Raw genomic sequence first — 26723 nt, 5'->3', positions numbered from 1 at the left:
AAATTTCGAGTGGGTTCAGGTTTGGCTAAAAGTTTGCCGACATTTTTCGTCGCTTAAACATATGTCTGCATTATTACGCAACATTTATTGCAACTGAAGTTTTCAACCGCATTTTGATTACACTAAAACTAATTTTATATAACTTAATGACCTTTTGTTAACTTCCCCCTCCGCATATATTCTGCCCCTCTCAAATATCCTATATCACTACCTCTAACCAGGAGATGGTTGACTCTAAGTCCCCCCCCCCCCCCCCACATATTGCGTAAACCAGCTGAGGGAGTAGGAGAGAGAAGGGGGTTTAAAAAAGCTTATTCAAGTACCACACGATAGCTATGTGTAAACTGTAAAGTGGCTCACGGAGAGGGAGGAGGTTTTAAAAAGGAGAAATCTGGCTTACGTAATATGTGAACAGACCCATACAGTGATATGTGTCATTTACAATCTATGAATTATTATTTTATAAGTATTTCATCTTTTATTCGTCGTCTTACTCCCACGATGAATGCTGTCAAAGTTCTGTATTAAAATAATTCAGATTAAAAGTATTCGCCACAAAGACCGAGAATAGGTGGACTAAGAGATTCATAACTGACGAAATAAGCTGGACAATTCGCCAAATTTGCAGCCTTTAGACATTCTCAGGACTATTCAACAGCGTAGTAATTATCACGTTGCCTTACACGATTGTTGGGTTTAACATAATAATTAATAGATGGATAATGTATAAACCTAGTAGAATTACCCTCATATAAATCTTTGCGATTGGATGGGCAGGATGACTGGGACTAGTGGAGCTGGCCGAGTATTCAATATTGTAACTATGACTATAGTACAGGGGCTGGGGGAAGGGGGAAGTCAGTTTACATGATACGTCGGGTCTTCATACTTCCGCCAAAGTGTCCTTTACCCGTTTCATATTTGAGACTTGTTGCTTTGCAGATCACCTGATGACATGCTTGATGCTGTACCAACTCGTTCGAAAATTCTGTCGCTAAAATTTGAAAATTCGAATATTTCAGACCACATTCCAGACTAGATGTTTGGTAGACTGTCTATACTCTATACGTCTATACAGCAAGTTTGCTTGCATATTTTACAATATTCATCATTGATCATCGAAGACGAGTTGTTTGCATCTTTTAGGAGCTAATTTAATCTTCAAGTTAGATAAATTAAATGTATATTAATTATATATCACTCTTCCTAATCAAACCATACTCCTTAGTAATGGGTTGGTTTACCAAAGAGGACCCCTCTAAAGCTGTCTCAGTAGATGGAGTAGCGGTGGGTAAAAAAAGGGCGAAAATATAATTTGTTATAATATCCCCCCCCCCCCCCCCCCCCCAATATGATTATTATACCTTGATGGGTAACTTTACTGTCAATAATTTTTTTGATCATTAAATTGTTTTAACAGAAATGAACGAATTACAGATATAAGAATGATTGTTCCTGATTAAAGTTAATTCAATGAGACGCTTTGGTACTGCACTTGGCTTTTTGTCCAGTGTAGGTGGTGCTACTATGGCGACATCTGTAAGTCTTTGTTACTATGGTGACATCTGTAAGTCTTTGTTGCTAATTTTAGGTTAATTTCTACTATCAAGGTTATATAATAATAGTGAAAAAGTATCAATGTGAAGTAGACACGATCACACAAAAATAAGAATTTGCAGACAATGTTATTTTAATTTTGTTATAGGGACGAGTTTCAGCTAAGAAACTTCCTGTGGTAAGACTATAACGAGTAATGACAGCATGTTTTTCAGTTTTTAAATTGCAAAGTGAAGTATGTTGCAGTGTTACTGCTTGTAGTCCTTACTTTTGTGATTTTCAAAGATACTTTTCAAAGCCCTGAGTATAACCTAGTGAGTAAATTTAGTGAGTGACTTTCAAGTTATAATAAGCTGCAAATTGTCATCATTTTCTGGAAGAATGTGACTTGTTATATATTCATATCATGGAGCATACTGATGTTTAAGAACCTGTTGTTCTTGTGCCACATATCATAAGTACGTGTTCTCCAGTGATGGTATTGTGAGATTAATTAAGAGTAATTGAAAAGACAGCCACTAATTCGCCACTGCATTGCGGACAATACACATAATATTATATAATACATTATACATTATACAACATGTTGTTGTATGTTCCTAGCAAATTAGTATAATTGGGTACAATTTACACTTAGTGTCTCCTAAACGGTGTGATAAATTACTTGCTGCTAGGTTTGTTGCACCGTACACATATTGTAATAAGGTAACTCTTCTGTGTGCATCTGTTTACTGTTTCATGATTTGACTGTTGGATTAGTCTCTCGTTTGCATAGTTGCGGTAGGTATCATAATGTTAACAGGGTGTCCTAATATAAGGTTATATTTCAACACATTTAAGATGCTTAATGACAGATCTGCTAAGTCTAGAGTAATACTACTGTTGTTGTGCTGTTGGACATTTTTTCCTTCAAATTTTAATCTTGTGTTTAATTTTGTTTAATTTTGTTCATTGTCAGGTTATTCGGTAAATTAGAGGCTGATGGTCATTTGTGCTTTTTAAAATTATTTATGTAAGCTTGAAGCTGATTTGTATCTTGAACGCTTTCGTTTGTATAAATTCAGGTCATTTGTCATTAAAGATCCAAAGTGTCTTTTGTGCTCTTGTGTTGTCCTTTTATAATTTTTCGATCGATTTAAGAGTGATTTCATTTCATTGGTAAATGAGCACTCGAATCAAAAAGTTTACCGAATTTTACCAGAAAAGGCATATGTTTAAGAAAAGGTTTGGAGGGACCTCCAGCTGCAATGCAGCCTCCACCGCTTGTGGAGGGGACCCGGCCCCGGATCCCGGTTGTGGAGGAAATGCTGGGTGTGGCGGTAGTGGGGCGGCGGCAGTTCAAGAGAAGCCACCATCTCCTAAATCTAGGAAAGAGTTGCTAGCCAGAGTGAGTTGTGTTGTGTGTGCTGTGACAGCAGACAGACTCACAGCACATGTGAGTCTGTCTGCTGTAACTTTAGGGTTTTACTTTTGTGTTTTACTTTGCAGTTTTATTTATTGTGATATTGCTTATTTGTTTTATAGCCTATACTTCCCTTTTGAATTGCTGATTCTGGCATTGTATGCTGACTGTCAGGTTGTAATATGTTTAGAGATTGATGTATAAAGTTAAGTTCCAAACATTTAACAAAAGATTGATATTCATCCGCATCCTCTCTGGATCATGAATTTAACCATAAGTTTAAGATTTAATAAAAACGTCAATGTTTATTTTATAGATATTATAAACAGCACCAGAATAGTAAAATAAGAAGGTATGGTGTGATGGGCTTGGGGGTCTGGAGGCCCGGGGGGGGGGGGGGGGGGGGGAGGCGGGGAGTGGGGGGTGGGGGGGGGGGGGTGGGGGGGGTCAAGGGACGTGGGTCTGCTAAAGGTATGATTAACAACTCTAAAAAATCAAGAATTATGAAGATATAACACTGCAATGATGTTTTCAGCAGCAGATTAAGTTTCAACGAACTCTAACGTTGAGTAGCTAGTTGTATTACTTCTCTGTTGCAGTGCTCATTACACAATTGCACATCCTAACAATGAGGTTTTTAGATCATATTGTTTTCTTATGCACCAGGTACCGTTAGTAATTTACCTTTAGTTTAGTAGTTAGTAGTTTACCTTTGTTCCTTTATGCTGTGTAAGTTTTTATTAACTTAATTCGATAAACATTGTTCTACACATTACACATCAGCATAAAATAACATATTTATGCTAGAACAGGAAAATATTTGTGGCTGAAACAATTATCTTGTCCCGTCAATACACTTTTTTGATGAAACAAAATAAAAGTTAATAAACTAAACACTTGCATGGATTTTGGATTGATTGCAATTTTATAACGGCATTTGAAAATGTTCAAATTCCTAAATATCTTGGCAAAGGTTCAGATCAGCAACGTACACAATTGACTTCCTTCGAGTGCTGATGTTTGTGGGGGAATTAAGTGGGAAAGTGGGCGTGAATAATAAGTTCTGCCGGAAACGGAAAATTCGTAGTATAACTCTGTAATCTGTAGGTATGCTGTTTGCAAAACTTGGCTCTTCTCCCATCCTCAACTGTCTTGGATGGTAGCCAGAGTATTAGAAGATGATTAATTAAATGATCTGAACAAGAGCGCATTTTGAAAATTATTTTAAGGAAGTTAAATATTTTAGAGTATTCATATTTCACGTACCTAGTATCGTTTGTTCTGGCTTTAACGTTTAAAATTAAGGAATAGTAAGATCGCATGATTTTAGTCTGAACGTGACTGTTTTCCGTACTAATATTACTTTTTTTGGCCTAAAGTCATGTTCAGAAAAATGTCCAGAACACCGACTCTTGTCCGAATTCGGATCACATTTAATTTGCAACCTTATATCTTGTTAAACAGCAGTCTATAACTATAAACAGCAGTCTATAACTGTTCTCTTAGTGTTGCAGAAAAGCGGCAACCTAGAATCTCTACCACCTCCTTCCAGAAAGAACGCTGCTGCTTTGAGACTCTAGATATTCATTATATAGGCGGGGACCTCCTGCAGGATCCTGGAAATGCCACTGCTATAATGTTACAAACAAGGCAATTACATGAACCGAACGTCCTTCGTGAGCGTTGGTTCTTAGCCTAATAGGGGTTCTAGTCTTGAGTCCACTATTTGGGCATACTTGTAAGGATACACTGCCATGGGGCCGTGATTTTCTGTTGTTTTAACGTTTTCCCCCCTTTTCCAAGTTTCGGAACTACTCTACTATGGTAACGTTCTAAGGTAAGTTACGCATGTTAGAGCGATAATAGCTTCCCTAACTAAAAAAGGTAATTACCTCCCGGACGACCCGAGTTTGTGAGTCCCCCCACCCCCCCCCCCCCCCCCCCCCCCCCCCCCCCCCCCCCCCCCCCCCCCCCCCCCCCCCCCCCCCCCCCCCCCTGAGAACTCAACCACACAACACAAAAACTTTAGCTTTTTTAATGCATGGTCTCTGTAAAACGAGTTGACCATTTTTAATTCCTCTTTGTAAAGATCAAGAGCATCGCTATCTGCAGCTGACATCTCTACCTCTTCTGCGGAATCTTTGAAATATCTGAATCAGACCAACAACTGGAAAAAGTACTCCCTTATCAAAGAATCGCCTATCCACTAATACACTATCCAGGAACTTTTCGCTATGATTAGAGCTATCATCAGCAAGATTAAATACTTCTTCGAGCAGGATAAGGTAAATAAGGAGTCCGATTGTCCCCCACTTTGGTATAGCACATCTTTGGTTTAAAACAAGTTCGGACAAAATTCGTGTTCGGACAAAGCAAGAGTCATGTTACTTCTGTAATCTGTATCCGCATGGTATGTATCTAAGATGAGAAGTACGAATGAGTCGGACTTTTCAATTTACTCGTATCGTACGTACTTTTCAATTCTACTGAAAAGTTCTCCTTCTAGAAATTAATGGAAGAGTTCTAAGAGTTACATTATACAAACAATTACATTATACAACGGCCCCGATGATAATAATTCAAAAACAAAAAAATTATACCTTAATCGTACGTCGTATGAGTCGGACTTTTCAAAGTTGCGTACAAGTACGTACTTTTCCCCCTAAACGAGTCCGTACTTCTCATCTTAGGTATGTATCACAGTTTGGCTCATAGATCGTGAATTAGATTTTCATCGTGTCAGACTCAATGACTTATCTTTGTTCTTTGATGCTAAGATAATATTTTGGCCGTAAACAAGAGGATTGAGGTGACTTCAATTCTTTAAACGACTCTAAAGTTGCTCTCTCATGAGTCATTAATCATGAAGATTATCTTGGATACTGCTTGACTCTGGAGTCTGGTCAACACTCTGGCAGCCGTGGTGGAATATGTGTTACCTTTACCAAGGCGCTAGGCATGTTCTTAAAATCTCACGGTTCTTTTGTGTACGTCAAGGAGTATTTTCTTATCTGACATCTAATATTACCCGGAAGTAGACAGGAAATTTCATGACATCTCTTATTTTTGGTAGATATCTAAATTTTCGTGGAAAAGCGGCTTAGACATAAGTTCTGTATAAGTTGGGTGCTGGGTAGAAACATTTCGAGTGAAAATTCAATATACCAACTTCTCGTAAATTATTAACTTGACTTACTAACAGTGATTGTCCAATTGTCAAATCGTAAAAGCCATTTTTCTATGATCACTAAATTAAATGGGACAAATCACTCCCTTATCTTGTCACTGAGTTGAGGATAAACAGATTAGATATCTTAAAACGAATTTCATTGGCTGCCGTTTTTTGACTTTTCACATGAAAATTGTTAAGTTGTAAATTTAATTATGTAGTATCACTGCACGTTATGCTCTTTATCTTGCAATTCCTTTATCAGTAATACTGATAAAAATTCAAAATCGCGTGATCTCATTCGCCTGGTTTTATATATTTTGACCTGCTTGTTGGTAATGCTAGTTTAGTTCTAGTTACTGTTCTGGTGACTGTTGGTACTGAGGCGCGATGCAAACCTTTTGGATGTGGCTGTTAGCCACGTCTCAAATCACACAAAAGAAGGAGGAGGTTCGTGTAACTTTATCTTTCTGTAATATTATTATTTTCACTCACTTTTGACAGGCAGACAGGCTCCGCCCTTAGTTTTAATTTAAATTTCCTGTTAATCAACATGTCTTATTATTCGATGCTTTCTCGAAATGTACAGCAGTGATTGATCCTTTATGACAGTGAAATTAATGATTTCTCCTTCTCTTGATGACAGTGAAAGTAATCATAAATGATCACAAATTTATATATTAATATCTAATGTCTAACTGTTAATCTAAATTTAAATTGTAATTCAATACTTTATCAGTAATATATTAAGTGTGTCTGTCTTGGTGTTCGGTTACTTTTTGCCTATTTCATTGTTGTACCCGTTTCTTTCTCTACCGTAGCTGGAACCTTATTATTTGTGCTATTGTAATCAGTATATCAATTTACGGAGACCAGTATGGGCTCTAGTACGAGTAAATGTGAATTGCTCAGCAAAGTAAGTGAGAATGAGGTGGTAGCAGGGTTTGTAATTTATATTTCTAATTTGAACTTGAGACACGTATGTAAATTGATGGTATCATCGAGCCGTAACTTACAGAAAATTTACACCGAATAAAAGTGACATCACAAATCCACATTGTGCATTATAGGAAAGTTTTAGGAACATGTCGTATCGGTACATCTGGTTTGTCGACTTTTGAAGAGTTATTATGTTTTGATGAAGGAGTAATAGGTAACACGATGACGGAAAGTTGAACACTCACTAATTATATGCCGTGGTTTACTCACTTTCTAGCAACTGAGCGTCATGCTGTGCTTGTAGCAGTGTAGTCGTGTAGTTTTTTACTGTGTAAGTTCTTCATGTTATGGTTATGGGTTGCTCTGGAAGTAAGGATAAAGAGGTTAAACGCCCTAAAGTAAGTAGCATTGATAAGTCAGTAAGTTTTGTTGCAGTAAGTCGATAAAATGTGTATTTTATATTTACATTATAGCAGCAAAATACATCGGACGAAATACTTATATGGCGTGGCCGACTGATACTGAATTCCTCTGTTGATATAATAATGATATATTAATTTACTATCATGTACTCTTTTCTCTCGTCACTTGTACTCACGGAGAACCTTCAATACATTCCCAGTTCTGTATTGTTCTTGCAACCTCATCGGTACTACAGTATATCTCATGTAGTAGCTATCTTAGTTTCGTCGCTACTAATTATCTCAGTTTCATCATTTTGTTTAACGGAGTGCTGGTATGTTTAGGTGTTCAAAAGCTGGATCTTCTTGCGTGGTAATTACTTTACAATATGCAAACGCTAGGACCCTCTCTGATTGGGATTTCAATATCGTGTCTGGGGTTATATCTGTATTATCTGGGGTTATATCTGTACTGATAGTTGGCCAATATCCATATTTATCAAAGCAGGGTAAACTTATCTTACTAACTTAAAACAATATGGCTAAAGTAAAAAGAACGGTTAACTATATAAAGTTTATCGTCAGAGACCACTAACCAAGATGTGAATACCAGCTCACGTTTAATTTAGAATTTCTATCGAATAATTTCATGCCGATTTAAAAAAATCTTGTGTGTGGGTGTGAAGCAGTTTCAGAGTGATAGCTTGTCTGTAATAACGTGTAGCTGTGATAGTGTGATAGCTTATCTGTGATTTAATAGTTCGTAGCTGCCGCGCCTATTATTATATGCTGATTGCTGATCACTGATCTTCAAAATCAAGTTTGTTTCCCTTGATTTACTAATAAAAGTTTAAATGATTAAATTACAGTGATCTTCTAGGTTGTCAGTTCAATACTCAAAAATTTTCTTCAGTGACTAACATTTATTCATCTGGCAAGCCTCGAAGTTCTATCAAGCCTCAAAAATGTTCCCTTCGGCTAATAAACTGTCGGTGTCGCTCAATCATTCCACTGATCAAATTGAATAATAATTACAAATAATCATCAGAATAGCAGCTAATCTCACTAATCTCACTACACCCTATTTTCAGTACTCCAGTGTGTTCGAGTTTAAAGATATCACAGATATTCACGAACAGACCCAGGACCTAGCTAAATACAAGTAAAGTGTTTATAATTTATAACACTCGCCTAACCTCGTATTTGACTAAGATTTATCGCCTAACAGAGGATGTCTCTTGTTCTTATCAAACTAATATTAGTAATTGTGACACTAGCTTCACAATATATTCATGTTAGTTACCACTTATTTGTTACCATGACACCACTCTCACCCACAGAGGTAACGTTACCCTGGTGGTAAACGTGGCGTCTTACTGAGGACTAACCCCACTCAACTACGAACAACTACAACAACTACACGAGAAGTACCATGATAAAGGATTAAGTATTCTAGCTTTCCCTAGCAATCAATTCGGCAACCAGGTCAGTGATATGATTATTAGTAACAATTATTGTTCAATTCTCAAAATTAACCAAGCTTTATATTTTCAAATAGCAAAATATTCGCAACTGTAATTCCCCTAAATCGTTGTTAGACTAAACTAAAAGGCATACCATGTCATGTTCCTCTTACTTTTAAAGTTCTCGCATTAAAACCAGAACATCTGTGTAGATTATGCTATGTATGGAAGTGTTGAGAGTTGTGCAATACCGTGGTGCGTATTAGGTATCATTACAATTAGATCAGTCGTGACAGGAACCTCAGTTACAAGGTGGTTCCTCCTTCTCTCATGATGTTAAATGTACATACCCATTACCCAGATGTATTATTTGCACAGACGTGTATTGTTACTAACATAAGGAGGCTCGCATATGTTATGTTTGTATTATCGGTGTAAAAGTGCGTCACACAAGTACATTCTACGTTTAACAGTCGTTAGTGCACCTTGGTACATACAGGCTGCTAGGCTATCCACTATGTTTTGGTGGGTTTCTCAATAAGATCCATTACGTAATAAAGTACCTAATTACAGTACCTAATACAGTACCTAATAAAGTACCTAATGCAGTACCTAATACAGTACCTAATACAGTACCTAATACAGTACCTAATACAGTACCTAATACAGTACCTAATGCAGTACCTAATACAGTACCTAATACAGTACCTAATACAGTACCTAATACAGTACCTAATACAGTACCTAATACAGTACCTTATGCAGTACCTAATACAGTACCTAATACAGTACCTAATACAGTACCTAATACAGTACATAATACAGTACCTAATACAGTACCTAATACAGTACCTAATAAATTACCTAATACAGTACCTAATACAGTACATAATACAGTACCTAATACAGTACCTAATACAGTACCTAATACAGTACCTAATACAGTACCTAATACAGTACATAATACAGTACCTAATACAGTACCTAATACAGTACCTAATACAGTACCTAATACAGTACCTAATACAGTACCTAATACAGTACCTAATGAGTAATGATTAACCTAACACATGACATGTTCACAGGAGCCGGGAACTGATGAAGAGATAATAGAGTTTGTGAAGAAGTACGGTGTTACTTTCGACATGTTTCACAAGATTAATGTCAATGGAGCTAACGCTATTCCGCTTTACAAGGTATTGATTATTAGCTTTTATTTACGTTAACTTACATTTTTTACATTATGTATTTACAAGAAAATACAATTTTTTTTTGTTTCAGCCACGTTGCTACCAGAATTCTGCAGTGTTATGATAGCTTTCACTTTTTTAAATCTGAAGTGTTTTCAATTTTCTTCTTTAGACATTTTCTTATTCACTAATTCGCTTATGTCAATAAAAATTTGAAGGAATTGGATGAGACCACAATCTAACCTCTTCCTCGGTGACATATTTTAAAATGGACAGAATAATTTAAGGTTTTGTTTTAACGGATTTTAAAACAATATTCGTTTGTAGAACAACCCAAATCAATGAAGATAAACTCTTCAACTATGCTTCGGAATCTTTTGAGGTCTCCTTTTTAGATATGAATGGTGTAAATTTCCAGTCATCTTGATTCTAGAAGGAGAAATTATGTTCTCAAAAATATCCACCTTTTAGGATATATTCGTGTGCGACTGCTTTCACTGTTATTGACAGGAATTGCTACAAAGCACTAAAAATTGTGGTGTAAAACTTGTGTCATGCAAGATACCTGATTTAGGGCGAAGAAAAGGAACTATTTAAAGATAAATTAAAGTTCATTTTAGCTCCTTAAATGTAAAGATCCTTATTTCAAACTCAGCCATTTTTGATTGTGCACATTTTTCGTCATATTCAGAATCTTATGCAGTACCTATTCAATTCTGAATATTGATGCACCAAAATACTCGATGGGGTTAATATCTTTGTTTAATATCAGCATTCAGCATTCAGCATTCAGCGTTTACTATACTTGGATTATGTCTTCTTTATCTTGCAGTTAATTCCTACCCTGAAAGCGACAGTAATTATTCTATTAATGTTTATTCTGTGCAAGAGCTTTAAGGAAGCTATGTCTACATATAAAAATGGGTGGTTTTCAAGGAGTTTAGTTTGAGCTGAGCATGGTGTTCTTGTGTTTGTTGTATGTTTGCTGTATTCAGATCATATCAAATTGAAATATTGCTAGATGTTTATCTCAAGTATTGCTAGATCATAGATGTCAATCTCAAGTATTGTTAGATTTCAGTCCTAAGTATTGCTAGATGTTAATCTCAAGTATTGCTAGATCATAGATGTCAATATCAAGTATTGTTAGATTTCAGTCCGAAGTATTGCTAGATGTTCATCTCAAGTATTGCTAGATCATAGATGTCAATATCAAGTATTGTTAGATTTCAGTCCTAAGTATTGCTAGATGTTCATCTCAAGTATTGCTAGATCATAGATGTCAATATCAAGTATTGTTAGATTTCAGTCCTAAGTATTGCTAGATGTTCATCTCAAGTATTGCTAGATCATAGATGTCAATATCAAGTATTGTTAGATTTCAGTCCTAAGTATTGCTAGATGTTCATCTCAAGTATTGCTAGATCATAGATGTCAATCCCGAGTATTGCTAGATTTCAGTCCAAAGTATTCCTAGATATCGATTGCCAATCTCAAGCATTGCTAGATTTTAGCCCAGAGTGTTGCTAGATTTTCGCCCAAGGTATTCCTTAATGTCAAGTCTTTCTTGCTAGATGTTAGCCCGAAGTATTTTTCATAATTCACTGTAATGGTAAATGGTTATATCTTATCAGAGCAATAAAGACGCCCAACAAATCCAACTGTTCAAGGTAAGCTACAAATAAGATCGATTTACTAACTACTGAGCGAAATTTAATTCACGAAGTCATAAGTTGGCACCGTGTCAGATGGTAGTATATTATGAACTTGTTTATCATGGCGTATCTGGATATCGTTGTAAGACTTCTACATTAGTTATCAGTGATGAGAGGCTGTATTATTTCCATGTCACATCTTATTCATATAAAACAAATGATGGGACTGTCGATGTCAACATTTTACATATTCTGTTCTAATGTACAAATTGGTGGTCACAACTCGAGTTGCAACGTGCAATCCCTGAACCCCGCTAATCAGGGAGTCGGGACGGACACTACAAGTTGCGCTTCCGAGGGACCGTCGTGAGAACCATACTTAACGGAGCGCGCGGAGGCAAAACTTTTGATTTTGTCACGCCGTGTTGGCGCGCATGCGTGCGCTGCGTGCAATTTCTAATAGATCCTACTGTCATGACTGTACATTAATTAAATGCACAATAATACATACCCAACAATACAGGGAGTACAAAAGTCGATTTCTTAATATAAACCAGATTACATGCGGTCTACAATCATCTAATACTCGTATTTCATTTCAGTGGCTAAAGGAGAAGCTTCCAGGCACCCTCACCAACGCCATCAAATGGAACTTCACCAAATTCTTAAGCGACCGGAACGGTGTCCCTATCAAGAGATACGCTCCTAACTTTGCTCCAAACGACATCATCCCGGATATTGAAAAGCTCCTGGCACAGGAGCCCGCCAAGGAAGTGAACGAAGAATCTTAAGATAATTTCACCTGACGTCTAATATCAAAACTATTCTTTGTTTACGCCGATCATTTTGGTTGTAATTTTTGGGGAAATCCTTAATAATCCTTTTATATGTTTTTTATAACTTCTCGTATTACCATGTTCTGTTAAAGAACGCAAGACAATTAACTCGTAGTTGAGTTACCCGGTGTAAGTGGGTTAGATCGGGTATGTTGTAGTTCCCTTTCTTTCTCTGCAAGCACCAGTCAAAATAAGTTGCTTTTTAATATGATCGAACTTTCTTAAACCCTATGGGTGGATTGTATAGTGATGTAAAAGTTTTCCTTATTTTGTGAACTTATTGTTTTTCTTTGAAAAGATAAATTGGTCCTCTTCAAACATCAAAACAGGCCAGTGACCACATCGGTTGAAAATGAAGACCTTAGAAAATAAACCATTTATATTAGTCAGTTAACTGAGGATAGTATGAGATCAAATTGAGGTACTGGAAGTCAAAATTGCCGAAAATTTGTTCACCCCCATGAGAAAATAAAAAGACCATATAATACAGGAAATGAGAATGGTCACAGTTAACAAATACATCTTTACGATAAAACTTCATCAAGAAGATTAAATTGAAATTGCACACCGAAAAGAAACATAAAATTTGTGTGTTTATCAGCAAACGGAAAAAGTTCGTGTAGTTTTAAAACGTAGATAATTGATAAATTCAACGTCACATAAACAAGCCTAAAGCTGAAACCAGTGCAGTCTAATCCGCTAAAATGGTACATATAGCCGAGTGAACCTCAGCTATGGCAGCCACGGTTTGTGTCTTGAGAGCGAGGCTTGGTGGTGCACCAGCAGGTAACCTCAGCTCACCTAACACCCATATCCCGTTAGTGAACTTGACGGATGTGTAGATGAGGTGCTCACCGTCTCCACCCTGCCGGGTTGCGACTACGAACACGTTGTTTGCTGCGAGCACTGCTTCCACTTGATCTGGGGATGAATTAGTCGAGTTTTAGTCACGCGACTATTTGGAGACCATTAAATTGGTATATATAAATATGTAAGTGGCAAAGTTTTGGTAATCTTACATTCACTATTTAAACATTCAATGAAATGGCGGATGTGCCGAGGAATGAAAATTTGAAATGTCTCAAGAAAATCGAAAACATTATCCTAAAAAAGCAGTAGTGGTGGTACCTTGCGATTTTTTGGTGAAAGGAAGCTGGAATTGCTTCTCCTTCTCGTCTGGAATTTCCCTCCACATTTGTGGGAAGAGATTACGCTCCATGCTGCCTTCTTCCACGAATAGAACATAGGCTGGCACTAAGCACTCGAAGTAGAAAACATCGATATCGTTCTTCATCGCCATTTGTACTTTGAGGAGCGGATCCATTTTCATGACCGGACCAGTAGTTACGATAGAAAGTGATGTTGTGGCAGATACGCCCGGTAAAACTGGAGAATTGACAGCCAGAGGAGCTCCTGGAGATAACCCGAAACTGTTTTTGTTCAATTGAATGGCAAACCCAGACATGGCCTGAAAGAATTTAAATATTAAATTTGGAACTGCAATAACTACGAATGAGGTTTGACAGCAATATTTTTTTCATGCTAAACTCCATAAAAAGTGAAAACAAAAAGGTACAATAGCTTCATTCGTTTACATACCATCATGGTCTTGTTAGCGAAAGTCAAGTCGATGAAAATGCCTTTGTTTCTACGAGCAAACGTTGCTGAAACCTCCAGACCCTTAGCTCGAGCAGCGGGAAGGATAACTTGGGGAGGCGCGACGTAGGTAGTTGGAGCGGATAGCGAGAATAGATCCATGGGACTTGAGGCGACAGGGGCAGCTACTGGAGCTCCACCTCCGAGCTACAATAGAGAAGAGTTGAGAAGAAGTAACCTTCAGAATTAATAATATCAGATGTACAAAATTATTCCGGATAACTGACAATTTGAACGAAAAACTGAATAACAGCTTGTTTACTCACGTCCATTCCACCGAAAATATCTCCCAAAAGATCAGCGACAGGTTGGGCCTGGTTGGCATTGTTGACAGGTTGTTGAGCGGGAGTAGGAGCAGGATAGTCCAGACTGAGCAGATCCCCAATCAGGAGATCTCCTCCACCAACCTCCTCCTGAGGTGCTCCTGTCTCCTCTGTTTCGTTGTACTCTGCTCTGTCGTCCTCTTCACTGAGAATATTCATATCTATCAGTTCTAGCATTTTAACTGGTGGAGAGTTAAGAAAATTATCGTATTATTTGGAAGCTCTTTCAGTAACTAAAACAAATTATGACATCTCCAAACTTACATGTGGGGATCAGTTTCGGCGGCGTCATCAGCGTTTCTGTTGACTTGAATCTTCCTAACAGGTACTCTTCCCTCGACGAAAGCAGAGGGTGGTTTGTGGTACACACTAGCAAGAGACGAGATGTGACATATCAACTCGTCGAGCAGTGTCGGTTCAATCAGATCCGTTTCTTCAGATATCAGGGGCTTCTCGGCTAAAACAACCTGGGAATATTAAGTTTATCTCTCTAATCTTTTAGAATCTTCTCAAATTGGCTTTCTACATCATTGGCTATTTGATGGCAAGGTCATCGGCTGTTATTATTATATACACAGCAAGTTCTATTAATTGAGCAACTCATAATTTCCAGTTTGATATCATAAATCTACACGTGCGCGCGGAAAACTCAGCAAAATATGACAAATGCGAAGACCCTTTTCTCGATTCTGCACGGCTCTGCCAGATCAGTTGCTACTTGGAAGCAGACGGTGCTGGAATCTGAACGATTGGCTATTTCGTTCAAACACACAACTAATTAATAAACAAATAACCTCTTTAGCAGCAGCCGGGTCGGTGGAGAGTAGTCTCCAGTAAATATAACCACGATCCCTAAGATCAGGGTTATCGGAGTCTTGTGTTGCCAGGGACAGAACTTTCTGTACCAACTCCTGTGTTTCTTGTGGCTTCTTCAGGAACAGTTTCACGATAGCAGTTAGAAGTTGTAGCTGCACCTGAAGAGAGATATGTGTTAAATGTGGTTCATTGACTACAATGTCTAAGGGAACTGTTTAGACAGTGTCTAGTGGACACTTGTATAATAATTTATGCGTAACAATAAGGTTGCTTTCAATCTAACCTAAACTTGATATATACTATTATACTGCTCAGTTATGTATAACAGTGAAATCAAAACGTGACCAACGTGACTATGATCGACGCGAAATGACAGTTTTTTACATAAGATATCTTATGTTTAATTCTATAAATAACTCAAAATCAAAATCATCACATCATATTCTACGGACGATAACAAAATGTACAAACGTGTAAAAATACAGCGAACATGATGTATAGTGTGTACCTGTGTGTTCTCATCGTGGAATCCATCCAAGAAGGACTGGAGTATCTCGTCCGCATTATCAATCCTCTCCGCGTACTCCCCAACAATCCAGATCATAGCAGCACGGGCTTCAGGCTCGTCAAGTGAATCTAGATTCTCACAGAGGGTCGAGATAATGGTCTCGTACTTGTTAGGGTACTTTCGGAAGATATCCTGAGGTTTTATATATTATGTTATGACGTGTAAAATTAAAACTGATTAACAATGCGAACAGAACTTATTTAAATTTAAAAAGGGATTATTTGTATTTATTGTATCAAAGAAACACAAAGATTATCAACTGTGATCGGATCAATATTCACTGACCTTGATGACAACTATAGCCTCCTGGACGACATAGTTGACTTTAGTTTGAATGAGCTCCAACAGAGTAGTCACGCACTTCTCAGCGCTAGGCTCCACTTTGATAGCGCAGCGCCCGATAGCGCGCACTGCCTTGCGCACAAAGTCTACATCCACCTCGGTAGCATACTCTTTTAACTCAGCGAGCACCTGTGAGTAGATACATTTATAAACTATACGTTTCGTTCATTGAAAGAGCAGTGAAATTGATTTAACATATTGATGCAATATCCTATAACATCACACTTCAAGTACGCTGTAGAGTACACATTTTCAAAACAGTGATCTGAGTACGCTGACATATAGTGAAAGTGTGATATTATCATGTTCAGTTTACCTGTGCGATGTTGGTCTGAGCAGCAAGTCGTATCATGATATCAAGTTTCTCCAACTTCACGTAGATGGGGTCGTTATACTTTACGAAGAAGGCTTTTATCTCGTGTTTTAGAATGTCTGGACGCTTTTGGACGACCAAGTTGATGTTTCTCAGAGCAACGTACTGTAAAAGAGGTTTTTGTAATAATCATAAAATTAATATATTATGTAAACGTGACAGATAAAAAAGAATCAAATCAACTGTTAGTGTATCTATGCACTGCACTGTGTAATAGGAAACAAGCGAGTGAGAAATGAAATAAACCAATTTAGAGCCGGTATATAAGTGAGCTGATCTAAACATTACCTGAATCTCAGCTTCAGCAGAAAGTAGGGTAACGAGAGGGGGAGCTAACTTCTTCTGTAACATCTGCACAAACTCCGTGTTATTGATCTGGTCCATCAGCTTCATCAGCACTTTCACTGCGCTCAGCACCACGGCGGCGTTGGCGTGCGCAAGTCGAGGCGTGATACGCTCGCAAATACTGGGGGTTTGAGAAGTGTTATCTGCTGCTGATTTAACATGAATATAATTGATCACTCATAAAACAGACCAATTGTTTTTGTTTCCATTTGAATATATCTCTAACACACTCTAACCCACTCTAACCAACTCTAACCTACTCTAACCCACACTAACCAACTCTAAAAAACTCTAACCCACTCTAACCAACTCTAACCTACTCTAACCCACACTAACCAACTCTAAAAAAACTCTAACCAACTCTAACCAACTCTAACCCACTCTAACCCACCTGATGCACTCCTTCTCGTCTCTAGGAGAGTAATTGTTGAGAGAGTCCAGGATGAAGATTTGTCCCCACTCAGTACACTCATTGAGTGCTGTTAGCAGTTTGTTCACTGTGGGAGTGTCTATGTTCACCTGGGATAGATTTACTTTCAGTAAAATATGCTTGCAAACATCGCTAGTTTAGTAACTTTACATCCCACTTAATCCTTGAGTCAGGTCGGAAACTCTACAAACTCTAACCTGTTTAGCTGCGTTAGGATTAGTGTCGAGTATTTCAGAGATAGCAGCTACAGCGTTAGCCACCACCATTGGGTTACTATCACAGAGCAGCTCTCCAAGAGTCTCCAGGAACCCTTGGTCCTCTACTCGCGCGGCGCTGATGTCGTGCAACTTGGCGACACACACTGCTGCGGTTTTTCGTACATAAGGATCTTCGTCCTGGAGTGTGGACATTTTAGGGTGTTGCAAATCTTAGTCGTGATTTTAGAGATTAAGTTGAAGTTAAGCTACAATAGATTATATTGTAATCCCTCTTTAAATACACAATCAAATGTTTGCAGTAACCCGCCAGTAAGGTACACAGTACGGAGGTACGGCCTACGGTACGGTACAGTACGGTACACAGTACAGTACGGTACACAGTACGGTACACAGTACGGTACACTCACCTTGAGACATTTCCTGAGTGGTTCACACAGGTACTCAGTTATCTTCTCTACCCTGATACATCCCATAGTTCTTACTGCCAGAGCTCTTATCAGGGGGTTCGGGTCCTCACAATCCTGAGAGATACAAATGTTTGGTCATTATCAATTCACCTGTATTATAGACTTACCGATGATGGCATTTGGCACTGATTACCGAGCAAATAGCAAAGCCTTGTAATAAAACTACAATTATTGTACCTTGACAAAAGTGTTTACAGCCAGAATGGCTAGGTCCGGTTGTGTTTTAGCGTAGTTGATGAGGTAGAGATACACCAGCTTCTTCAGCTCCAAGTTGTCAGTCTGCATGCACATCGTCACATCTGTGAACAAAGCACTCACGTCCTTACCAACTGTCATGCTGGCGATTACCTGTTAATAAAAACTCTTATCTCTAGTGGTAGGTAGCTTCATTTGTGCAGTTTTATAGGGGTCACGCGGAAAAAGTGGTTACAAAGTGGAACATTATTTTCGATTGAAAATACAATGGTCTGAACATATTAAGCAGTTACAAATTACAGTGATATGACGTACGTATTGAATACTCATCATCTAATGGTAAATGAAGAAAAAATAAAGCAATTGTGATCTAAAAGTTACGATTCAAACCTTTTTAACGGCTTCCTTTTTCTTCTCTTTTTTATCACTGTTCAGTTCCGCTTTCAGCTCGTATATTTCACCCTTCTTTTGGGTGTTAAAATACTTGCTGTCGGACATCTTGCCTGGAAAATTATCTGTTAATACAAAACATAAAATCCCCAAAGTTGGTAAACGTAATAGGTTTGTCTTTTGAGCAGTTGCTCAAATAAGTATACGTAGCTGAATGAAAAGCTGAACACATTAAATGGTGTCAAATCTTGGCCATTTCAGCATTTACAAAAACCAAAAAGGAAAATCACACAAATATTGTGCGCAGGATAACCCATTCTAACTGTTGTTTAGTTGTTAAAATGGTTTGAATATTTGAATTAATAACATAGCATAATGTACAGTTAATGTACCACATCGGCCGCTTGGTAAACAGGACGAAATTATACATGCCAACAAAAGAAAGTAACATTTTCACTTAATCATGTCATACGGCATACGCATTCTCAATTGTAACATTCAGCCTCATGTAATAGAAACAAATCCATTCACCGGGCAAAATAAACCGTCCAGCTTCAACCAGTCGATGTGGTATTTAAACTTTATCAAACACCCCCAAAAACGCAGAGTACATGCAGTCCCAAGCATTATAAAGTACAACCCAAACTTAAAAAATAAAAAGAAAGCAGTAAAACTCACTGGTGGAATGATACACGTACATACTAACACACAGATCTGTGGAAATACTACCACAGACTCCACAGAGCTGAACTAGAGTAACAACACAGACAGAGCAGCTCACTACGCATATATCAACTAGAATAAAGAGAATAGACAACTGTTCCAGCGCACACTGAGCAATGTACAGAGGTGTTATAGCAAGTGAGATTTATTATATACAGCATTATATTTATACACGGGCTCACAACGCCTTCTCTAATTTCCCATAGAAATTCAGCCTTTAGTTTTGCGCATCAGCTTGTTTTGTCCAGCTGCCAGGTATCTAATTACTTGTTCGTGTGTTTTGTGGTGGGGTGGAATTTCATAATCTGCTCGGTTTGCTGAACTCCCAAAACAGTTAACAGTGTGAATAACGTGCATAATATAACATATTATTATGTAATATGTATAGGACAACATGCATAATATAACATATTATTATGTAATATGTATAGGACAACATGCATAATATACCATATTATTATGTAATTATAGGACAACATGCAGCATCTACTCAGCTAATAATACAATCTACGCTTAGGATAAAACAAGCACTTAGCTATACTGTATACACGTTATAACCTACGTGCTGATGACAAATTCAGCACTAGAATGTGCAATATTCATTATTCACTAATCACTATACACTACCTACTATACACTACCTACTATACACTACACACAGACACCACTTTAACCATTAACCAACCAATAACCATACACCACTACCAGTACACTACCAGTACACTACCAGTACACTACCAGTACACTACCAGTACATCTGATACAAAATTAAACTCACCCCTCATCGTAGTAATACTTCCAAGAGAGACCATGTTTTAGTAGCTATACTAGGCTATGAGGAAGAGAGAACAGCTCACACAACGAGCAGGTAACAACGATCAAATAAGAGAGTAATGTGATACGTGTATTATATAAACAGTGAGAGCTCCCTGCCGCTTCAACCTGTTCACCAGGCTCTCTTAGGAAGTGGAATTTGTTTCTACGTCACACATTGAACACAGTCATTAGCTGTGTTGCGATCATAACGAGGACAAGTTTTTTTTTTTTGGAGTTTCGAGCGTGTTTGGAGTTTCGCGGATTGTTTTTTAATTTAAAAAGTAAGTAGTATTTTCGTTAAATCGATTACTAATGCCATTAACTGATTTACAGGGCCAAAGATCTTCGTTATGATTCATAATCTCATAACATTCGCTCTCAATGATTTGATTAAATATTCGTAACTCAAAGGTAACCCTCTTATCTCATAATTTAAATTTTCATATCAGTAAAATAATTTCTCATTTCGTGCAAGATTCATGCGGATCTGCAGATAATGATTAAAATGCGGAATAACGGACCTGGTAAGAAAACCAAATACGGACAGAGCCTGCATGTTATCTTATTGCATAATTAGCATCAATCCCATTCCAATTTTATGAACTTATTCTATCGATGAATCATAACTAATTTCAGGAAAAAGTGCTTCACAATGTTATAGCTCGAGATAACATAAATAAACAACATGAACACACATTACACCCCCAACAAAGCTTCAGGAATGTACATTTCTTTAGAATTTAACATTCCTGAAGCTAGCACAAGCAGACAGGGCCGTGAAATAACGGGGTAAACCGGTAAAACCTTAACGAGGTCATGTCTTAGAGGGGGCCTTCACTTAAAAAACCTGGAATTGTCAAATTTCCGCGAGTTCTCAACTGTCAATTGATTAGTACCCCGACGAATGTTAACCAGTCCCCAAGAATTCATTTTACGGCCCTGCAAACAGTTAAAAGAAGAGTTTTGTGAAAAGCATTCTTTTCTCAAAAACAGGATAAGGGCTTCCCAATAGCACTACATTAGTCGATGTACAATAAATATACAAGTGGATGGGAGGCCCCCAAAGAAAAGAGTCTACGTTTGCACAAGGCAAGTTCAGGCAAGTTCAAGAAGATCTCACGACACAAACACAGACACCTACCCCCCATCTTTCCAACACCACCGTCACGGAATGCGTTAAAGTTCATACTCATGCTGACTAACTTGATAACAGGGTGTTTTTAATCTAAATACTTGGTGATCTCTCTAAAACGTGGAGATAATTATTGTCTTCTTAGAAAAATTATCTGTGACATTCATTTAACATTTAATAATAATTAAAACGATTGTTGATCGAGGAACGTTACCAACCATCGTAACAATCAACCAAATGCTGGGATATGAAGAATAAACAACGAATAAATAACGAAATACACGATAACTTGTATAACCTGTATAACATAAGTATTCACCAAAAGAAAAGCTCACATCTCACAACTGCTAACAGTACTATTCAACAGAGATAAGTGCATTGTGCTAACTGTCTCGTTAAAACACTGTAAACCTACAAGGCAACGTAGCTATAAGGAAATACCCTTAATGATTACTGATATAATATGTTAAAGGATGAGGGGACCTTAGAAAAAGTTTTTTTCTCGTGCAAATCATATTATTACATTAATCGTAAAAACCACTTTAGTGAAATCCGCAAAGTCGTATTTCATTCGCGCGCCGAGATATCCAGCCAAAACAATTTGAACCTGTGACGTCAATTATGTGAGTTGCTCTGATCCGCGCATATAGAAATACAGGTAAAATGAGCGTGCGGGCTGACTAAATTACTAATTAAGAATACATAAACAATTTACAATACTAACAAGCCTATAACCAATGGAGAGGAGACTTTTTATGACCGGTTGAAAAAAGAATTATCACCCTACGATAACCATGAGCCGAGATACACCTGAAATAAGATTGAAGTCACACAGAAAGGCATGTAAATTATGTATATTTATAGCTCCCAACGTAACACCTAGCAACTCCCTGTATCGTACCACAGTTGATATATCAACATGTCATATCAACACAACACGGTCCTAATAAAAACGGATCGGGTAGGTATGAAATGCATGTCTTCATTCCAGTTGGACAAGCACCAAGCACCAAGCTTTTAAGTTCTAACTCACTATGTGACACTATGGGGGGGTTGCAACGACCATTAATGACCATTAATGACCATTAATGACCATTAATGACCATTAATGACAATGTCAGTTTTGTCAAAATTTCATCTACTGACATTAATGGTCATGTTTTTTCCGGCACTTCTTAGAGCGAAATGGACGGACGCCTGCATCACTTAGACCCTACCTTAAGTTAACTAACTACAAGTATATGTTATTATTTTACATTTACAATTAGAGATTCGAAAGAGAAAACTTAGAATATAATCTTCCGTGGTTAGGCAGACCTTCCAGAATATCACTTGAGTGGATTCCAGAGTGAGTTAGGGATTACATTTATTAAGTTCGAATGTAATGAAGAACAAATTTTGCGGCCACGGGATTTAAACCAGATAACAGTTGGTGACTTATAGTTATCAATAATAATAATTCAAATGGCAATTTAGGAGTATCAGATCGTATCAATAGTAAAATAACAATCAATAATAAAATAATAATAACACGGGTATTAAAATTAAATACTTCGTTCCCGTTCTTATATCATATCAAGATTTATATTTTAGCCAAATCATTATGCTAGTCGATTATAGGAGGATACAAATGTAGCATTGTATGCAGATGACACCAAAATTTGGAGGGTCATCGAATGCTTTGAAGACCACTATATTCTCCAAGGAGATATAGACAGGTTGTTTGCCTGGTCAATCGATAACAAAATGACTTTTCACCCTTCAAAGTGTAAGGTGTTATCTGTAACTCTGCAAAGAAATGTATTAGACAATCTTCCTTTTAATATTTATTGGTATAATCTTAATGAAGTCATAATTGATTATGTGGCATCCCATACAGATCTTGGTGTAATAATGAACAACAGATTTCTGTGGGGTGCACATTGTGATCAATTGATATCTAAAGCAAGCTCAAAGCTTGGGCTCTTAAAGAGAACCTGTCATTTTACCATGGATAAACGCAAAAAGAGGGCTTTCTACCTTACCATTGTAAGATCAATCTTTGAACATTGCTCAGTTATATGGTGTCCTCAGCGATCGACACACATGTCGAAGTTTGAGGCAATCCAGAAAAGAGCGATCAAATGGATCAATGGACAACAGTTTGATCATTATAGTGATATTGAATTCTATGAGAAGCAGAAGGAGCTTAAAATTCTACCCATTAGATCTAAGTTCATCCATAATTCAATTACGCTCTTCTATAAAATAGTAAATGATTTGGTAAGTATATCTCTACCTGAATATATTACTGTTGTTGAAGCTGGAACAATGAGGTACACAAGGAGCACGGCATCAGTCATTGAAGGACTTGACACCAGCACATATACCTGCTCTATTGTACCAAACTGCGATAGTTTCAGAAACAGCTTCTTTTATAGAACAATGCTTCTGTGGAATGCACTGCCAGCCTATGTTAGACAGACTGAGAAAATTTCTATTTTCAAAACAAAGCTAACTGAATTTCTCTGGTCTTCTGACGTATGCTGGCCTGATTAGATGGCCCATCATGGAATATTATTATATATATATTTTACTTTATGAATGTCATACTCTCTATAATTTGCCCCTCGCACCTGCAGTAGAACGCGCCGTTTTTTCTTTTATGAAACAACCCGAAACAAGCGCGTCACGCAGTACGTGAGTGGCTAGATTGTAGATTGTTTTATTATAATATTATTTAATTATGTTATTTTGTTGTTATGTCGTGTAAGTTTGTGGAGTAGTAGCAAGAAGGTATCGTATACATTTAAATTTGTTCTCTTGATTATTTATTAATGATTTTATGTAGGGTCGGCACCAATGTTATTATGGTCTTACCACCGTGTTTTGGTTCAGCCGAAATAAATTTTACGTTGATGTTTTTACAATTTGTTTCTCACTCCAGCTGAGTCTGGTAGTGTTGAGTATCATGAATATTTTTCTAGCTCTCTTTTTCCATGTTTTTGCTTCACAGGAGATATTGTGGTCTTTTTATTGAATATAACTGTAATACATTGATGTAAAGTTTATTTGAATTTTGAAATAAATAAAATATAGTAATTACACAGTAGATGAACTTATTCAACTTTAGCACTTCATGAAATACATCGTCATCAGTCTGAATCGGACAACAAAAAAGCTGATCTTTTCCTATCCTACTAGGATTAGATAGAACAATTCGTTTACAGTTCAATACTCTGCCTTCAGCAGTTTTGACCCAAAATCGAGCACTGTCATCATGATAGGGACAAATTGATGCGGCAGGAATTCGTCTAGATCTGCAGTTGCCCTTTTTTGAAGCAGAGACACTCATTGATAAGATGGTACCGAGGCAACGAAGGGGACGTTTAGCCTTTTTTGGAACAAAGGTAGCACTTAATGAGTCGCCCTTTCGAATTGTTCGACGTTGACAGGGCTTAGAAGAATTTTTGCAGCCCGGTTGGTATGTCACAGAACCCTCGAAACAGCCGGTACCAAAAAATGTCGATCTCCGACTTTTATTTCCAAATATCGTCTTACCAAAATTACAGAACTTCGTAATAGCGGTGTTTTTGTTCATTTTCTTGTTTTTTATAGTAACTAAGTCATGAAGATCCTTGTCTTCACTTTCACTATCTGGTGCGACGAAATCTGACTCATTATCTGATTCCTCAGAATTTCAATTATTTGATGACCATTAATGACCATTAATGACCATTAATGACCATTAATGACCATTAATGACCATTAATGACCATTAATGACAATGTCAGTTTTGACAAAATTCCATCTACTGACATTAATGGTCGTTGCAACCCCCCCGACACTATTTATAACGTAAGCAAGATTTGCAACTATTACACCAAGCAATATTATACCAAGCATAGCAGACGAACACATCCACATTCGTTACGCTTTACACTCAAGTCACAGCAAACTAAAACGGTAAATTATAAATGAGTGTACAACTAAAGGCCGGTACACGCGCAGTGCCAAACCGCACGTGCGCACTCAGATAGGACTAGAGGCGCCAAGGGCCAGCTAGTAAAATGTATTCTACTACATCATACATTCAATCGATTTTTAGATCTTCTGTTGCGGCGCTTTGCTGTCTTAAAAGTTTGTTCATTTGAAAGCTTTTTCACTATAAATATAAAGAGTGTCTTTATACATCCAATTGCATCCAAATACTGGAGCTGAACGGACTGGGTAAAGGACGGCGCTTCAGACTACCACAGTGTGTGGTGAGAGTTATCCGCAGAATGTACCCCAGCAAGTCAGGCAAATATGTCGGATTTAAATCACTAAACGAACAAGTTTCGGAAAAGCTAAACATATATTAAGTGGGTCGGTCAACATATCTTCTATTTCATATGTATTGTGCTCTGCCAATTGCAACACTTGATTTGATTGTGCTCTGCCGATTGCAACACTTGATTTTATATTGTTCGTCGCACATTTCATATGAAAATACATTCCTTTATTCTTGTATAAAGAAATATGCCGATTTTTAATTGTGTCCATATCGGGTTTCAAACAAGTCAAAACAAAATAGCAGTTTGTGGTTTAGTTAGCGGATGCTACTTATCTTAGCTATTTATAAATAGAAATACCTACTACAACTACAAGAAAGCCTTTCTGAGTTACATTTAACTATTAAAGAGAATTATTCGTAACTTAGACTAATTCAGTGCAACCAAAGATACCGCTCTCGCAAACGCCAAAGGTAACACGACGTAAGTAAAACAGAACAGGACATAATGTTGACACGAGCGAAGGGTTTGCGCGCACGCACGTTGGTCTTACACATAATTGACGTCACAGCCCAAAATTGCTATCAGCCAATAGGAGCGCGGCGTGATATTGCACGAATTATCGATTTCACAGTCCGGCGTATTTTTTGATTCTACACACTTTCACAGGACTTAAACGCGAATATTTGAAAGTAAATTCTAAGGTCCCCTCATCCTTTAAGATTATCCAGGAATATATCCTGTAAATCAAACGTACATTAAAACCATAGAACATGTAATCATGTCGCGTTTTAAAGTTAAATTATTATACAGTACAATTTAAAATGATTCTTTGATGTTGAGACAGTTTGTTTCGTTATAGTTAGTTACCTGTCATCATTTTGGTATCTTGTACTTCTTTTACACTGTTACCTAAACTGGACTGTTTGTTAGAAAAAGGGGTAAAACATATGTAATATAATAATACATATATTATGTAATATATGCCCTTAAATGAAATATATTTGATAACAGATTGTGTGTCATAAAACTTCACCAAGAGGAAGCTGTTATAATCATGTGTA

At 37.4% G+C, this 26723-nt stretch overlaps 2 protein-coding genes across 14 annotated transcripts; one reads left to right on the top strand and one right to left on the bottom strand.

The window, feature by feature from the left end:
- The first annotated feature begins 1235 nt into the window (after positions 1-1235).
- LOC134813423 (glutathione peroxidase-like) lies at positions 1236-12888 on the top strand. Of its 10 annotated transcripts, XM_063821190.1 has the most exons (7): positions 1236-1287; positions 1438-1539; positions 1773-1871; positions 8560-8630; positions 8809-8953; positions 10017-10127; positions 12379-12888. In XM_063821190.1, the coding sequence occupies exons 2-7, from the start codon at positions 1474-1476 to the stop codon at positions 12565-12567; spliced, it is 681 nt and encodes a 226-aa protein (XP_063677260.1). In that variant the 5' UTR covers positions 1236-1287; positions 1438-1473; the 3' UTR covers positions 12568-12888. The 10 variants fall into 10 exon arrangements, with proteins under 10 accessions (XP_063677260.1, XP_063677267.1, XP_063677259.1 ...); XM_063821197.1 differs by lacking the exon at positions 1773-1871; XM_063821189.1 differs by lacking the exon at positions 1236-1287 and having other exon boundaries at positions 1419-1539.
- A 206-nt stretch (positions 12889-13094) lies between these two features.
- LOC134813422 (AP-1 complex subunit beta-1-like) lies at positions 13095-26585 on the bottom strand. Of its 4 annotated transcripts, XM_063821183.1 has the most exons (17): positions 21726-21812; positions 21416-21519; positions 18736-18848; positions 18328-18498; positions 18091-18204; positions 17663-17860; positions 17427-17554; positions 16979-17156; positions 16634-16795; positions 16261-16446; positions 15916-16107; positions 15386-15565; positions 14856-15058; positions 14535-14736; positions 14212-14415; positions 13741-14080; positions 13095-13533 (listed from the first exon to the last, which is right to left on the bottom strand). In XM_063821183.1, exons 2-17 carry the CDS (start codon positions 21465-21467, stop codon positions 13304-13306), a joined length of 2853 nt encoding a protein of 950 aa, XP_063677253.1. In that variant the 5' UTR covers positions 21468-21519; positions 21726-21812; the 3' UTR covers positions 13095-13303. The 4 variants fall into 4 exon arrangements, with proteins under 4 accessions (XP_063677253.1, XP_063677256.1, XP_063677257.1 ...); XM_063821186.1 differs by lacking the exons at positions 21416-21519; positions 21726-21812 and adding an exon at positions 26530-26585; XM_063821187.1 differs by lacking the exons at positions 21416-21519; positions 21726-21812 and adding an exon at positions 20237-20470.
- Between the last annotated feature and the right edge of the window lie 138 nt (positions 26586-26723).

The sequence above is a fragment of the Bolinopsis microptera genome, chromosome 3 (genome assembly GCF_026151205.1).
Source record: "Bolinopsis microptera isolate Bmic1 chromosome 3, MBARI_Bmic_1.0, whole genome shotgun sequence".
Classification (NCBI taxonomy): domain Eukaryota; kingdom Metazoa; phylum Ctenophora; class Tentaculata; order Lobata; family Bolinopsidae; genus Bolinopsis; species Bolinopsis microptera.
This window is presented reverse-complemented; position numbering and strand designations above follow the sequence as displayed.